The 15,094-nt window shown below is 37.7% G+C and overlaps 1 protein-coding gene across 4 annotated transcripts in view; it reads right to left on the bottom strand.

Annotated features, from left to right (window-relative positions):
- The window catches only part of PDE5A (phosphodiesterase 5A), a 151,363-nt gene that overhangs the window by 61,375 nt on the left and 74,894 nt on the right, over positions 1 to 15,094 (bottom strand). For all 4 annotated transcript variants that reach the window (XM_044224106.1, XM_044224108.1, XM_044224107.1 and 1 more), the window contains exons 8-9: positions 11,244 to 11,352; positions 10,153 to 10,240 (exon numbers count right to left, since the gene is read on the bottom strand). In XM_044224106.1, coding sequence (XP_044080041.1) covers positions 10,153 to 10,240; positions 11,244 to 11,352 — 197 coding nt within the window. The remainder of the gene's footprint in view (positions 1 to 10,152; positions 10,241 to 11,243; positions 11,353 to 15,094) is intronic.

Raw genomic sequence — 15,094 nt, 5'->3', positions numbered from 1 at the left:
AAATAGGCAATTCACATAGACGGTCTCAAAATTCAGATAAGCACCTCCATATCCAGGAGAATCCTATTTGCAGACAACTTTGGATACTACAAATAAATGCAGATAAAAATGACTATTTGTTTAGAAATAAAAGCAGAATGACTCTTTGAAGAAAATCATAACCACCTAAATCTTGGCTTCTCTTAGAAGGTCAGACGTAGAGTCAATATAAATGGAAAATTACATCAACATTATGATAAATCTTTGCTGAACTAGTTCTATGGGATTCTGAGCCTAGTGGCCTCTCTTTGAAGGGTTTAGTGATCTTCTACCTCTGGGTTTAACAAGTGTTGTTAAATCCTTATTTCTTCTGTCTCTGAATATATAATCACGGAGTTCTGTTCAGGACACATGTGATCTTTAGGCCTTATAATCTCACTGTGAGGTAGTTGTGACCATCCCTATTTCACAGATGGAAAAACTGAGTCTCAGAAAGGTTAAGTCATTTGCTCAAGTTCACTTAGCAGGTAGGCTTAGATCTAAAATTCAAACCCAGCTTGGGCCAGTCCCCAAAGCCACCGTTTCCCACACGCTGCTGCTCTGTGCCCTTGTACCTGCTTTCAGTCACTGCTGGTAGCATCCCGTTTGCTCACACCTTAACCTGTGCTTTTTCACCGGCCTCCACTGCTCCCATATGCTCCCTCCTATGATACAGTTAACACCTCAGTCTCCTTCACCATAGCTCCTGGAGGTGGCTCACGTCTCTTTCCTTTGCCCTTAAGATGATGCCTCGGTATGTGTCTTTCTCCCACTGGCTTATTTCACTAAATTCTACTCCTGAAACCAATGTTAACACTATATGTGAACTAATTAGAATTTACATAAAAATTTGGAGAGAAAAAAAAAAAAGATCACTCGGTGTATCATGATGGATTTTATTCCTGACTCTCTTTCTAGGCTGCATGTATCGTGGGCCTAGAGATTTTATTTTTTCAGTTCCACTTCCTCGGCTAGCAAAATGCCTGGCCTATATAGCAGGAACTTGAAAAATGTTTACTGACTTAATGAAAGAATGCAGGACTGAGGCTCTGACCCAAACTACTTTCCCATGAAGACTATAGTCTGTTATCTCTTATTTTTCCCAGTGCACAAAAGGATTTCATAGGGGCCACAGTGACACATGCTTGCACTTTAAGTCCATTTATCGCCATGGGTGTGCAATTTATTTTTAACCCTACACATCAACCATACTCCCATTTTTACTCTTTCTTGTTTGTTGTGGGAGTTCTTCTACATTCAACAGGAAAGACATCCTTATCTATCTGCCTTAGTACCATAAGGATTACTTCTCTAACACTCCATTATCAAGAAATACTTTAAATGAAACATAATGAATTTGGACACTGCAAACTCAGTGACAATCGGCATGATCTTCGAAGCACATGTCCCATGTACATGGCATAACACGGGGGTCCTGTCCTCCAGCCTTTGCAAATTCCCAAATTATACATGTGGAACTGTTTATCGAGGATCTGACTATCTTCCAAATCACATTTTCTTCAGAGCCCCCTGTTTCATGCCTTATCCTCTTATCACAATAGAATTGTCTTTCAATTCTGACTAAAGTTGTCTCCTACTTGATGGTCCCTTTTCATAAACAAGATTTTTCTTTTTAACACTTCCTAAGAATCACTGTACATCCAGAAAGGAAAGGACAACAGGAAGGAATTGAAACATAGCTGTCAGTTAGGCCCCTGGGCTTCTGACCTAGCTAAGTAACCCTCCTGCACACCTGTTCCAATCAAGGCCTTAAGAAAAGTCACTGAATGTGCATTAACAAGTATTAGTTTATACCTCTGGAATTCAAAGGTATCAAAGTGAATGTCAAATGCACCAATTTCAGGAGTTGGCTGTCACAACCACAGCTCAGAGCGGAACAGCTAAGGTGTGTTTGCGTTACAATCTACCAGTCTAGACACAGATGTGTAGACAGAGCTAAGCTCAGTGCAAGAAAAGGGGTGAAGATGAATTATCTACTTAGGTGTATAATTTAATTCTCCTTAGAAAGCAGAATGGACAGTCATATTTATATAGCATCCTGCTGATTTTTTTATAGTCTTCAGAAAATTGAATTCTATGCAACAAAAATAGCCAAGTTAAAAAAAAATAAGAAGAAAAAGGTTTATAATAAACAAACAGGGTCCCTTTATGGGAGAAAATATAAAGCCCGGGCACATTTACAGATAGGGTTTTTAGAACTTCATTAACGTCTGGAAGAGTAGATAAAGAGTACAAGAATGCAGTTTAAAACTAATCACTTGAGATGCCACATCAACCAGCATCCCTATAAAATCAGAATCACTTCTCTACAAAAACAAAGTACTTAATGCAGAACCCAAAATAAAACGAAACCACTCAGCAAAAGTCAATTAATATACACAATCATAAAAGAAAATCCTCAAAAACATTAGGCAAAAACCAAGAGCTAGTGCAGTTAGCAAAATCTGTGTCACTTCGTGTTATTGGAGCACATGAAGTACTCGTGCTGACGCTGCTTCACACAGTCATCGCGGCAGCTCTGAGAGCTCAGCAGGTACCAAAGGCATCTCCAGAAATCACGTGGAAGGGACTCGTTGGGTTTCTAAAACCACACAATTATGCTCCCTTTTCCATAATTTCAGGGATCAATGTTGCTACCAACCAGTTTTCCTCCTGGCTTTTTGGCAGAGCAGGGGCTGGTCACCGAGATCCTGCTTGTAGTCTCATGTACTCTCTACTGTATGGGCTGGACTGCAAAGCCAGCATCCTGTCTTGCTCTGTAAGACCTGCCCTCATCACCAATCTTGAGAGTTTTGTTTTGTTTTGTTTTGCACTTATCATTTGTCAATTATCTTAATTTGAGGTTTTCTGCTGTATAGCATCTTGCTTTTAAGAGAAGCCTCCTCATTGTAAGATTATATATGAATCTATATTTTCCCCTGGTACTTTCATAGATTCATTGTATTACATTTAATTTTTTAATTCAACTTAGTTTTTTCCCCAAATTGCTACAAGATTCTTAAAATACTTGAACAGTTATCCCTTCTCCAATGATTTGAATTCTACCTTAAGTATTAGGGTCATATTTTTTTCAACTACTATGTACTTTTTTCACATTTTAATGATTTTGAAATCAGTCTGCATCCTAATCAACTGCCTGTCATAATTTAATTGAAATCATTTTTTTTTTCTTTCTTGGAAGTACAGAAAATCAGCCAATGGCACCTTAAAAACAATGATATATTATATACAATAATACTAATGTATACATATGTACCAGACTTGGGTCTGTGTTTACACTTTCTATTGTATTCCATCAACCTTTCCATCTTTTCTGGCACACATATGATACTTTCCTTTTTTATTGTTGTTTTTGTTTTTAAGATTTTATTTGTTTGACAGAGAGAGAGAGCAAGAGAGCAGAAGCAGGGGTCGCAGCAAAAGGAGAGGGAGAAGCAGACTTCCCGCTGAGCAGGCAGCCCGCTGCAGAGCTCAATGCCAGGACCCTGGGATCACGGCCTGAGCCAAAGTCAAACGCTCAACGGACTGAGCCATCCAGGCGCTCTGACATATGATACCTTTAAATTATGTTACTTTTACAGCATTATTTTAATTTCTGACAGAGCAAATCTCTATTCATCAACTCTGATTCTTTTCGTATGTTATTCTGCCAGATGAGTTTTATACATGTTGGTCAGGAATTCCCCTTCCCTCTGAAAAAAACTCTTATGAGGATACGTATTAAAATTGATATAAATCTAATCTGGGGAAAGTTGATGTCTTACAGAATAGGTTCTTATCATCGAGAAATGTTATGTCACTTCACTTACTAAAGATTTTTAAGTTACTCAGGAGAACACTATAATTTTCCTCATAAAGATGCTACATATTTCTGACTACATTTCTTCTTTGCTACTATTATAAATGTTTTTTTTTTTCTTTACTATTTTCAAACAAACTTGTCTTGGCAGAAATTAAAGTTATTTCTACTTAATAACTTGATAACCAGAAACTTTTAGAACTCTCTGTAGAGAAGTATTTTCAGCTGATTCCACTGGGTTTTCCACCTCACAATCTTAGTTTTTTGGAAGTTTTTTTATTTTGCCTTTTCTTTTTCTGTATTTCACATTGTTTCCTCTCCTCCCTTCTGACTGTTTTGGTTAGAATTTCCTTCGGGCAGTAGTTTTTCTGTTTTGTTTGGTTTTTCATGACTTTAGAAACTTTCTCAATTACTTCTATAAAAAATTATTTTCTTTATTTTACTTCTATAAAAAATTTAAAATTTGAGTCAGTATTTGTTAATAACCAATTTTTATGGAATCTCTGCATTTCATCAAAATGTATTAACTTTTCGGTATATTGTATTACCTAACATCTTTAAAATTTTTTTCTGTATCTATAATTACATTTCCTTTCTCATTCTCACTTTTGTAGTTCTCTTATTATCCTCATTACCTGTGTTGCTGGTTTATTATTATTGTGTTCCCTATTATCTCTTTTTTTCACTCTCCCTTCCCACTTCATAAATTTATCATTTCAATTGCTTTTCTCTGCTTTCAATTTATTCATTTATTGGGGAGCAGCACAGAAGGTGAGAAAGAGAGGTGCTATATTTCCAATTACTTCAGTTGAATGGTTAATTCAAGTTTTATTATTTCTTAATTCAGAAATGGCTGGTTTGTGTTGCACGTGTGTATCATCAATACTTTTAAGTTTCTGATGGATATCTGACAGAAGTTTGTATTTGTAAATTATGAACTATAAATGTAAATCTATAGTTGCTAATCAAATCCACTTCAGTTTTTATATTAATTTATTCTTTTGTCCCTTGTACTTTAACCCTCCATGGGATGCATACCAAAGGCTCCCACCACAATGACTACCAGTTTGTCCCCTTCTCCCTGTTTTTAATAGCTTTGGCTTTTATATATCAATGGTGTTTGTTTATTAGAAGCATTTATGACAATTATACTTTCTGGGTGGATTTTAACTTTAATCAATGCAAAGCATCCCTTTAGAGGATGTTTTTACCTTAAATTCGACTTTCTCTGATACTGTCATCGCTATCCGAATTTTGCCTATCTTATGTAAAATGTGCTCTTATGAATGTTATATATCTCATATCTTCCAGAAATTCCCTCATTGTTTCTAGTCCAGTAAAGGTAAGTTTCTGTTCTCCAATGCTGTGAAGTTCTTCTTACTATTTTGTCAATCAATTCTTGAAAGTATAATTCTTCTTAAAATTATTATTATTTTTTAAGATTTTTATTTAATTTGACAGAGAGAGAGATCACAAGTAGGCAGAGAGATGGGCAGAGAGAGAGGGGGAGCAGCCTCCCCACCAAGCAGAGAGACCGATGTGGGACTCGACCCCAGGACCCTGAGATCATGACCTGAGCCGGAGGCAGAGGCTTCACCCACTGAGTCACCCAGGCGTCCCTTTAAAATTATTTTTAATTTAAATTCAATTAATTAACATACAGTGTATTACTGATTTCAGAGGTAGAGGTCAGTGATTCATCAGTCTTGTATAATATGCAGTGCTCGTGACATCACATGGCCTCCTTAATGTCCATCACCCAACTGTCCCATCCCCCTACCTCCCTCCCCTCCAGCAACCCTCAGTTTGTTTCCTAGAGTCTGAGAGTCTCTTATGGTTTATATTTATTTTTATATTACATATTTTAACTTTTATATTTTAATCTTGTTTCCTTAGTTTTATTTTTTTTTCTCATTTTCTTCCAATTATTATTGCCCCTACAGTCTTATTGCCTGGAGCTTACTATAACTAAGCATAATTTACAATTCTCTGGGGGAAAAAAGCAGATACTTTAAGCATTATAAGCATGTGCTTATAATGGATGACACTGCACAGTTTAATTATACTTGCATGAGGAATATCCTAACAAATATTTTTATAAACAAATGAGCAGTTAGTGATATTGCCAAATGGTAACATTATTATGAAAAATATGTGAAGTAGCGTCAAATTTAAATGTATAATTTTAGAATATTTATCTGTCGCTTAGAATCAAATTGCAACACATAGAAGAGCAGAGAATTAGCATAGTAATCAGTTTAGAACATGCATTCAGTAGGAAATATAGCTGACCCGTGAACAACGTGGATTAGGACTGGGAGGGCTCACTTATATGTGGATTTTTGGAATAAATATAATACGGTACTGTAAATGTGGGTTTTTTTTTCTGATAAACACAGTATAGTACAATAAATGTATTTTCTCTTCCTTATAATTTTCTTAGTAACATTTTCTTTTCTCTAGCTTACTTTCTTGTAAGAAAACAATATATAATATATATAACATAGAACAGAAAACAACATAACATATAACATATGACATAACATATAACATATAACAGAAAACAGAAAACTGTTTCTGTTACTGGAAAGATTTCTAGTCAACAGTAGGCTACTAGTAGTTAGGTTTTGGGGGATTTAAAAGTCATACATGGATTTTTGGGCACCTGGGCGGCTCAGCGGGTTGAGCCTCTGCCTTCAGCTCAGGTCATGGTCTCAGGGTCCTGGGTTCAAGCCCTGCATGGGGCTCTCTGCAGAGAGAGGGAGGAGGGGAGCCTGCTTCCCCGCCCCCGCCCCCCACCTGCCTCTCTGCCTGCTAGTGATCTCTTGCACTTTGTCAAATAAATAAATAAAATCTTAAAAAAAAAAAAAAAGCCATACATGAATTTTAGACTGCATGATGGGGTGTTAGTGCTCCTAGCCCCACATTGTTCAAGAGTCCACTCTACATATTTCTCATACTTCACTGTGACAAAGGACTATAATTTTTGTTTTACTTTTTCATTAACAAAGAGATGAATATGTAAGTTATTTAAAGTGGAGACGTTTTCAGCAGTTTTTTTTTTTCCCCCCTTTGGATGGGAATGGGACTAATTTCTTCAAAAACTGTCCTGAAATTGGCATGGAAAATTGGAGTAAGAATTTCTGGTAAATATGATTTGGGGAAAAAGGCATATTTAGCCTAATAAATAGGGGAAATAATTGGTTAAAATAAATGAATGTTGAATGAGGAAAATATTTCCTTAATAGCACTGGAAGCAAAACTCTGGAAACACTCTGTATTAGCCAGAGCACTAAGAAAACATTTGATATGAAACAATACCTCGGGGAATACAACAGGCCCCATACTGGTCTAATGTCTATAATTTCATCTAAATGTCAGTAATGGAAAAATAGGAGGGGGAAGTAAGATTACAAAAAACACATGGGCCTGTCTGCCTTTCTGCATGTAGCTCTATGGGGATTCTCTATTAGAATTACATAATAGAGGAATCTGGCCTGGGCTATGCTAGAAAAATTATCTACAGCCATGACATTTTCCATGCTGCATCTGTGGGCACAAAATACAGGCAAGAACTCAAATTTTCTGTTTTGTCACACTTTTGAAAGAGCAGGGAGCACTGGAGCTGTTTCTTCCTGTACTTGGAATCAACTTGAACACCCACCCAAACCCCCATTTTTTCCTTTCTTAATAGGGAGTTTTTCCTCTCTGAAAATAACATTTGCTTACTTTTGACTCTGTTATCAAATAGGGTGACATGAAATGCAGGTCGAGTCTGATTACTTCAAAGGGTTTTTTTTTTAATGTTTTTTGCTCACTTGAAGAAAACATGACAGGATCATAGCATATGAATCTGAGCAGAGCCGAAAGGTTATTTGGTTCAGCTCCACAGAGCTTAAGTCATGTGCTCACAATGTTGTAAATGGTTAAGGGAAGAGTAGAGCCAAATGGACACCCTGAGTCTGTTCCCACCTGGGGCTGTGTGCACTTCACTGACCCAGCTCCTATTTACTTCAAATGCTGAGGAAGACTGATATGTAACTTCCTGCAGTGACTCCCCATTCCCCATTATTATTCCAAAGAGATGCTGCTGAGGAAAAGCAAAGATGTGACCGGACGTGGTAAGGAGCCACTCAGTCCTCCTTATAAAAACTTACAAGGGAATAATGCATCCTTTCTGGAATTTCACTTCACATTTTCAAAGGTCAGAGGCAGCTTTGTAGTAAGTCTTCATGCTTATATCAAAAAGCATTAAAAATATATATAAGTGGCGGGGGGGTGGGAGGTTGGGGTACCAGGTGGTGGGTATTATAGAGGGCACGGTTTGCATGGAGCACTGGGTGTGGTGAAAAAATAATGAATACTGTTTTTCTGAAAATTGGAAAAAAAAAAGAAAAAAATTATAGAAATGGTAAAAAATATATATATATATATATTTATAAGGTAGATTTCTAATGTAGTTTTCACCTTGCAATAAAATCTTATAGGAAATAAAATCTTATAATACAATGTTTCCTACAGTTTTCTTATTGCTTATGTTAGCAAACTGATGGGTGATAATCTTGATAAGAAAACCCCCACACTGCACACTCGTCAGCCTTTACTGTTCTCTCTCAGAGCTGTGAAGAGTGCAAGGGACCAAATAGCCCAGCAGCCCAGCCAGGAATTGCCAGTCTGGTTTCTGAGAGACTTGATGACGCAGTTCACTAGAAGACCATGGTTGACGACTGAACCATCTCTCTGGGGCAGAGTCACAGTTACTAAGTTCACGAGGCTGCTCTCTAACACCAGAATATTCACGTGGAGCACGAAACAGATCTGTCCCGGGGAACAGGAGTACGTGCACCTGCAATTGCACAGCCTCAAGCCCAGCTCAAACAATTGTTAAAGCAATCAATGTATTTCCGAGTATATAAGTAATACATTCTCCTCCTAGGAGTTAAGCTACCTTGGGAAAAAATAATCAGAACAATGGAAGTCAGATTTAGGATGCTCAGTGGCAGATGCCACTGAAATCTCACAGGAAGGACGTATACCAGCAAAGGGGCTGGAAATCGAGCGCGACAACCTGCTACACCAGCTGTCCTGAGTGACGGCCTCACCACGGGGTCAGAATACTCTGCCCACGCCAATACAACTTACTACATCTGTCTCCGCTCGAGGGGCAAAGATTCCCTGACCCCTGGACAGAGGGGCAAAGATTCCCTGACCCCTGGACAGAACCTCAATAGGTACTTTCAATACTTGTCTTTTTTTTTTTTTCTTTCTTCATTAATAATACCCCCTACCCCTGCCTTTCTGACTGATAGCCCTCCTTCAATAAAATTATAGTTAAGTCTTGCAACCTGGAAACTACTGAGACTTTTTCAGATAAATTTATATTTCTAAGCCTCACTTCATTAGGGTTTCTAGTTAAAAGTTTGGCCTTTAGGGCACCTGGGTGGCTCAGTTGGTTGAGCGACTGCCTTCGGCTCAGGTCATGATCCTGGAGTTCTGGGATCAAGCCCGCATTGGGCACCCAGCTCCACGGGGAGTCTGCTTCTCCCTCTGACCTTTTCCCCTCTCATGTTCTCTCTCACTCTCTCTCAAATAAATAAATAAAATCTTTAGAAGGTCCTCCTGTTTCCTCTATTTCCAAGTTCTCGGGACAATGTTAACAGTTCAGACTACTTTCACATGTCAGTCATGCATGACTGGCATATAAAACCTCAAAATTTCTGTACTACTCTTAATATAACCTGCAACGCCAAGCAACAAATATATCAATAATAGGTAACATTATTCCATATTTTTCAGAGAATGCATTCTTCCAAAATCCCTAAGTAGGCATTTTTCTATTACCTTAATATAAAAATATAAGCTCCCTGAGGGTGAGGATTTCCACTTAGTTCATCAATTTATTTCAAATCACTAGAACACTGGAGTGCTCAATAAATGTTTCTGAACAAATGAATACAATCTAAAATGTGAACCCCATATTTTAAAAAATCAAAAGCAAGAAATGAGACTCTCTAAATCAATTCACATTATCAACTTGATGTCTCTCACTCCACAAACTATCAACACATTCTTCAACAAACATCTCAACAATAATTGAAAAGCATTATAATAATTAATAAAATACATTATAGTTAAGATATTTAAGAATGTCTGCTAACATTTATCAACATAAAATTACTTCAAAATTCTTTTATTATTCCAATTTTTTTTACACATTTTATTCCTTAAAATTACACTTGAAGGAAAGTGTCTGGGAACACATTTTTTTTTTTTTCTTTAGTAAGTGCAGATTAGAGGGTAGTAAAAGGCTTTACCTATCACTTTATTCTTCTTTCCATTTTTTATAGGTGTACAAAGCAAACTTCCAATGCACTGCTGGTTTATATTTCCTGTGTTTTCATTCTAAACAAAAACAAAAATAAAACAAAACAGGTACAAATTATGAAGAGACTGTTTTGCCCACTATGTGCTATATAAACTAGATCAGACACCTGAAACCCCTAACCTATTCATTTATCTTTTATTAGCTGTAGATAACATCAGAGTACAGAAAATGTATAAATTATAATGAAGTTCACGTAAATGCAATATGCAGCAATTAGTCTTTACATAATTAAGAGTAATAAATATCCTATATTTCTTTTTTTTTTCATTCCAAACTTTCTAAGCAGCCTTTGATAATATACAGCAAAATACTAACACAAATATTTACATGCAGATGTCTCAATAACTTAAGACAGGCAGAATCCATAAAGCACTATACTACCTCAGACGCTACATGCTACACTCTTGTCTTTCTTTTGGACTGCCACTGTTTCTACTGCCCATACTGCTGAAGTTCTAAAGGGGTCTTAGAGATACTCAAATAACAAAATCAAGGCAGCTGCCTTAAAGTGCAACGCTTTTCCAGAGATGAGAGAAAAGACTAGAATTCAAAGTTTTCAGTGCCTGAGAAATGGACTTTTGTAGCTTTGCTGTCAAAGAAAACATATTCACTTCTCCACAGAGCTACTCACTGTAGCTGACTACTAGGTCTGTAAGTCTGAGCCATATGGAACTTAATTTCTGAGGATAAACTCAAGAACTCCAGCAACACTATGTAAGGAATGCCATTGACATTAAATAGGTAATAATTATCTCATAAATTAGTTCAAGATAACTCATTATTATATATTACAGAGCTGAAAAGTACATGGGAAAAATACTTGAGTAGAGCTGACCACCCCTCAACAGATGTTATGAGCTATTTTATTTTCCTTCATCGGATCAGGGAAAGCACTGCTCACTCTGACATATAGCCAATTCTCGGGCCAGGCCTTCAGCTGAAGTCCTGAGGAGTCCCTAGAAGTACAGATCTGATGGGAAAACAGTGTTCAAGCTCCAAGTTTAAAATTGGTTTACTTACTGTCCAGGGAAATCTTTTGTCCTTACTGACATCTGGGATATTAAGTGGTTCCATAGTATTTTTGACATACTGAGCATACATGTAATTGATTCTGTTTGCATCACGTTCCCTGTGGAAAAAACAGATATGAGTTCTTCCTGTGCAGTGAAAAAACAGGGGCAAAACAAAGTTTAAATAAATGATAATATTAGATCCACACTAGCCTTAAATCATAGGTTAAAGTGTGTCTCTTCATTGGAAAATGCACTTCCAATGTGATGATTTACAACTTTGTAGTTACTATAATTGAAATGCTTTGAAAAGACAAAGGCCCACAATTCCTCACCCATCTAAAACAAATTTTAAAATGCTGTTAAGTAGGGGCGCCTGGGTAGCTCAGTGGGTTAAAGCCTCTGCCTTTGGTTCAGGTCATGATCCCAGAGTCCTGGGATCGAGCCCCACGTCGGGCTCTCTGCTCTGCAGGGAGCCTGCTTCCTCCTCCTCTCTCTCTCTCTGCCTGCCTCTCTGCCTACTTGTGATCTCTGTCTGTCAAATGTATAAATACAATCTTAAAAAAAAAATGCCATTAAGTAATGCTACCACTCCCGTTAATGGGCATGTTGATTTTTATGCCGTTTATGTAAAATCCGTAGGAGTTTTTCTTTTCATGTCTTTTCTTTTTCATCAGATTATAGAATGACTAAGATCTCGTGCCTGTTTGACTTCCTCAGTTATTTACTTTATCCACAATAGTCGTTTACACATTTCAAACCAAGAGGAAAATCAAGCATGCCTAGAAGAATTTTATTAAGCTTTTTTCTTTTTTTCTCCTTTGAGATAATTTATGATACTTTTTAAAATGAAAAATGTATCTTCTTCAAAAAATTTTCCTGAGGTTACAATTTTCCCCCAGTTATTTCCCTGTTTCTTGCTTAAAATGCTGAATATTAAAGATTAATTGGATGTTAGAGGGTACATAAGCACAATGCCAGGACTGCAGCTGGGAAAACAAGATAGACCATGTTTTTACATCAGGAAACTTTGTATGTTCCCAGCAATGGGGATGAATTGGGCAAAGAGTGTCAGGTTGTGGAAATTTACTCAAATGATAAAGATATGCCTATCTTAACTATAATATCACTAACTGAAGAAATAGGAGAGTCTAATATTGAGAGATATTTCAGAATAAAATACATGCTTCTCGAAGTTCCAATATTTTCCCTATCTTCCATCTTCCTTCCCAACCCCTGCACCTCCAAACTGACCAAAATGCCTCTTGGGATGGCTCTCTTGAGCACTAGTGAGTCCACCAAGACTCCTGAAGGCGGTGGCCTCATTCCTGACCAAGATACTTTAGCCTTTCCTTTCTTTGTAGTACATTTTAGTTTAAGTGTAATTTGATCAAAATGGGTGAAATTTGACCCCATGTCCAGTACTGTATATAAGTGAAAAAGAATAAAGAGCAAATGACAATAGTCACATAAGAGTACAAAAATGCCAGCATGGACATTTACTGAGATGACAATGATGATCCAGGAAGGCATGCGGACGGTCCAACACATCAGACCTAGGACCTGACTCCTCTTTCACTCATTAATTGGGTGGAATCTAAAACAATTTTAAAAACTATTCATAGATAGCTAAAGTCTCGGGAAAAGAAAATAAGAAGCTTAATAAAGATAAGAAAAATGGAATGGTGGTTACATGGAGAAAGAAGTACACTAGAGAAGATACCCTTGTCTGAATCTTTTTAAAAATAACAATACTGTTAATGACTTTTATTATTCTTATCACCATCATTATGTTCACAGTGGGAACCAGATGAAACCCAAAATAGTTAAGGGACTTGCCAGAGATCCTAAAATCAGACCCACAGGCATTAACATAGAGAAGGAGAAGTAATTTTAATTACCTTTAAATTAAAAGAAATTGAATTTTTTTAATTTCCTGCAAATGTTCGGTTTTCTTAATGGTGACTTTAGTGAAAAATAAGTATTAAGATTTATTAAGTTATGTGATACCATTTTGTTTCTTACTCTCTAAGAAATGCTGGTGAATTCTGAGTCCCCGCACTCAACACAGACTGAGCACCTGCTCCACAAGAGGCACCCTTGGTGTCACATGGGAGACAAGCTTATGCAGGCCAGTAGCTGTCACAAGGAGCTTACAACCTGGCAGAGGCCACGACACAGCACAGACAATCCGTTCAGCTGCCTGTCCTGTTTGGGTAGAGTCCAGTGCTGAGGATGCCAGCTGTCCCTCCGTAACTCTCCTCCGTTCGTCTTTATCTGGACACACAGTCACCCAGAACAAACACTGTGCTGCCCAGCCACCATACTGGAAATTCTAGTCAATAGATGTAGGAAGACATATGGCGGCTTCTAGAAAACTCATGTACGAGAAAGATGTTGCACACTCTCTGCCTTTTCTTTCACTCCCCCCCCCCCCCCTTTAAAAGATGGCTGCGACGAGAGGAGCTACATCCCTGACAAGGAAGGCAAGGGCCATACCTTAGAGACATGGAATAGAAAGCCCCAAAGTGCCTGGGGGCCTGAGGCTTTGGGGAGCTCAGCTGCAGCACCCGGGCTGCTGACCTCTGGGCTTTTTGAGGAGAGAGTAATTAAACTGCATTCTGGTTTAAGCTACTTCTGTTTGGGAGCTTTTATGATTTGCAGTCAAGCCTAATCCTTGCTAATGCAATTGGCAAAATGCAAGCACCACACATGTGGAGCAGATCAACAGCTAACACCTACATGGAGAGGATTAGGGAAGAGGAAGCATTAGAGAAATGTGTAAAAGGCGGGATAAGATTTAAGGATGTGGAGAAACACATCAGGGATGAAAGGGAGGGTGTTCCAGCAGGAAAAAAACAAAACAAAACAAAAAAACCCCTCAGCATAAAACACATCTTTGAAATGCAAGAGTTCTATCTATGGGTATTTGGGAAACACGAAATAGATTGTTAGGAATAAAGTGATGGTTTCAGGCTGAAGATGTTAGCCTGGGCAGACAGTGGATTATTCTGAAAGAGCAATGCAAAGAATATGGAACTCCTTCTTTAACTAACAGGACTCTTATGGAGACATACTTGAAAGAAGTTGCTGTGGCCAGTGTTGAAGTTGTTACTGCCTATGTTCTCCTCTAGGATTTTGATGGATTCCTGCCTCATGTTAAGGTCTTTTATCCATTTTGAGTTTATCTTTGTGTATGGTGTAAGAGAATGGTCGAGTTTCATTCTTCTACACATAGCTGCCCAATTTTCCCAACCATTTATTGAAAAGACTGTCTTTTTTCCAATGTATATTTTTTCCTGCTTTGTCGAAGATTATTTGACCATAGAGTTGAGGGTCCATATCTGCACTCTCTACTCTGTTACACCGGTCTATGTGTCTGTTTTTGTGCTGGTACCATGCTGTCTTGGTGATCACAGCCTTGTAGTAAAGCTTGAAATCAGGCAACGTGATGCCCCCAGTTTTGTTTTTCTTTTTCAACATTTCCTTAGCAACTCGGCGTCTCTTCTGGTTCCATACAAATTTTAGGATTGCTTGTTCCAGCTCTTTGAAAAATGCCAATGGAATTTTGATCGGGGTGGCATTGAAAATATAGACTGCTCTAGGCAGTATAGCCATTTTAACAATGTTTATTTATTCTTCCAATCCATGAACATGGAATGGTCTTCCATCTTTTTGTGTCTTCTTCAATTTCTTTCATGAGTGTTCTGTAGTTCCTCGAGTATAGATCCTTTACTTCTTTGGTTCTTATTCCCAGGTATCTTATGGTTCTTGGTGCTATAGTAAATGGAATCGATTCTCTGATTTCCCTTTCTATATTTTCATTGTTAGTGTATAAGAAAGCAACTGATTTCTGTACAT

This window comes from Neovison vison, chromosome 11, assembly GCF_020171115.1.
Source record: "Neovison vison isolate M4711 chromosome 11, ASM_NN_V1, whole genome shotgun sequence".
Classification (NCBI taxonomy): domain Eukaryota; kingdom Metazoa; phylum Chordata; class Mammalia; order Carnivora; family Mustelidae; genus Neogale; species Neogale vison.
This window is presented reverse-complemented; position numbering and strand designations above follow the sequence as displayed.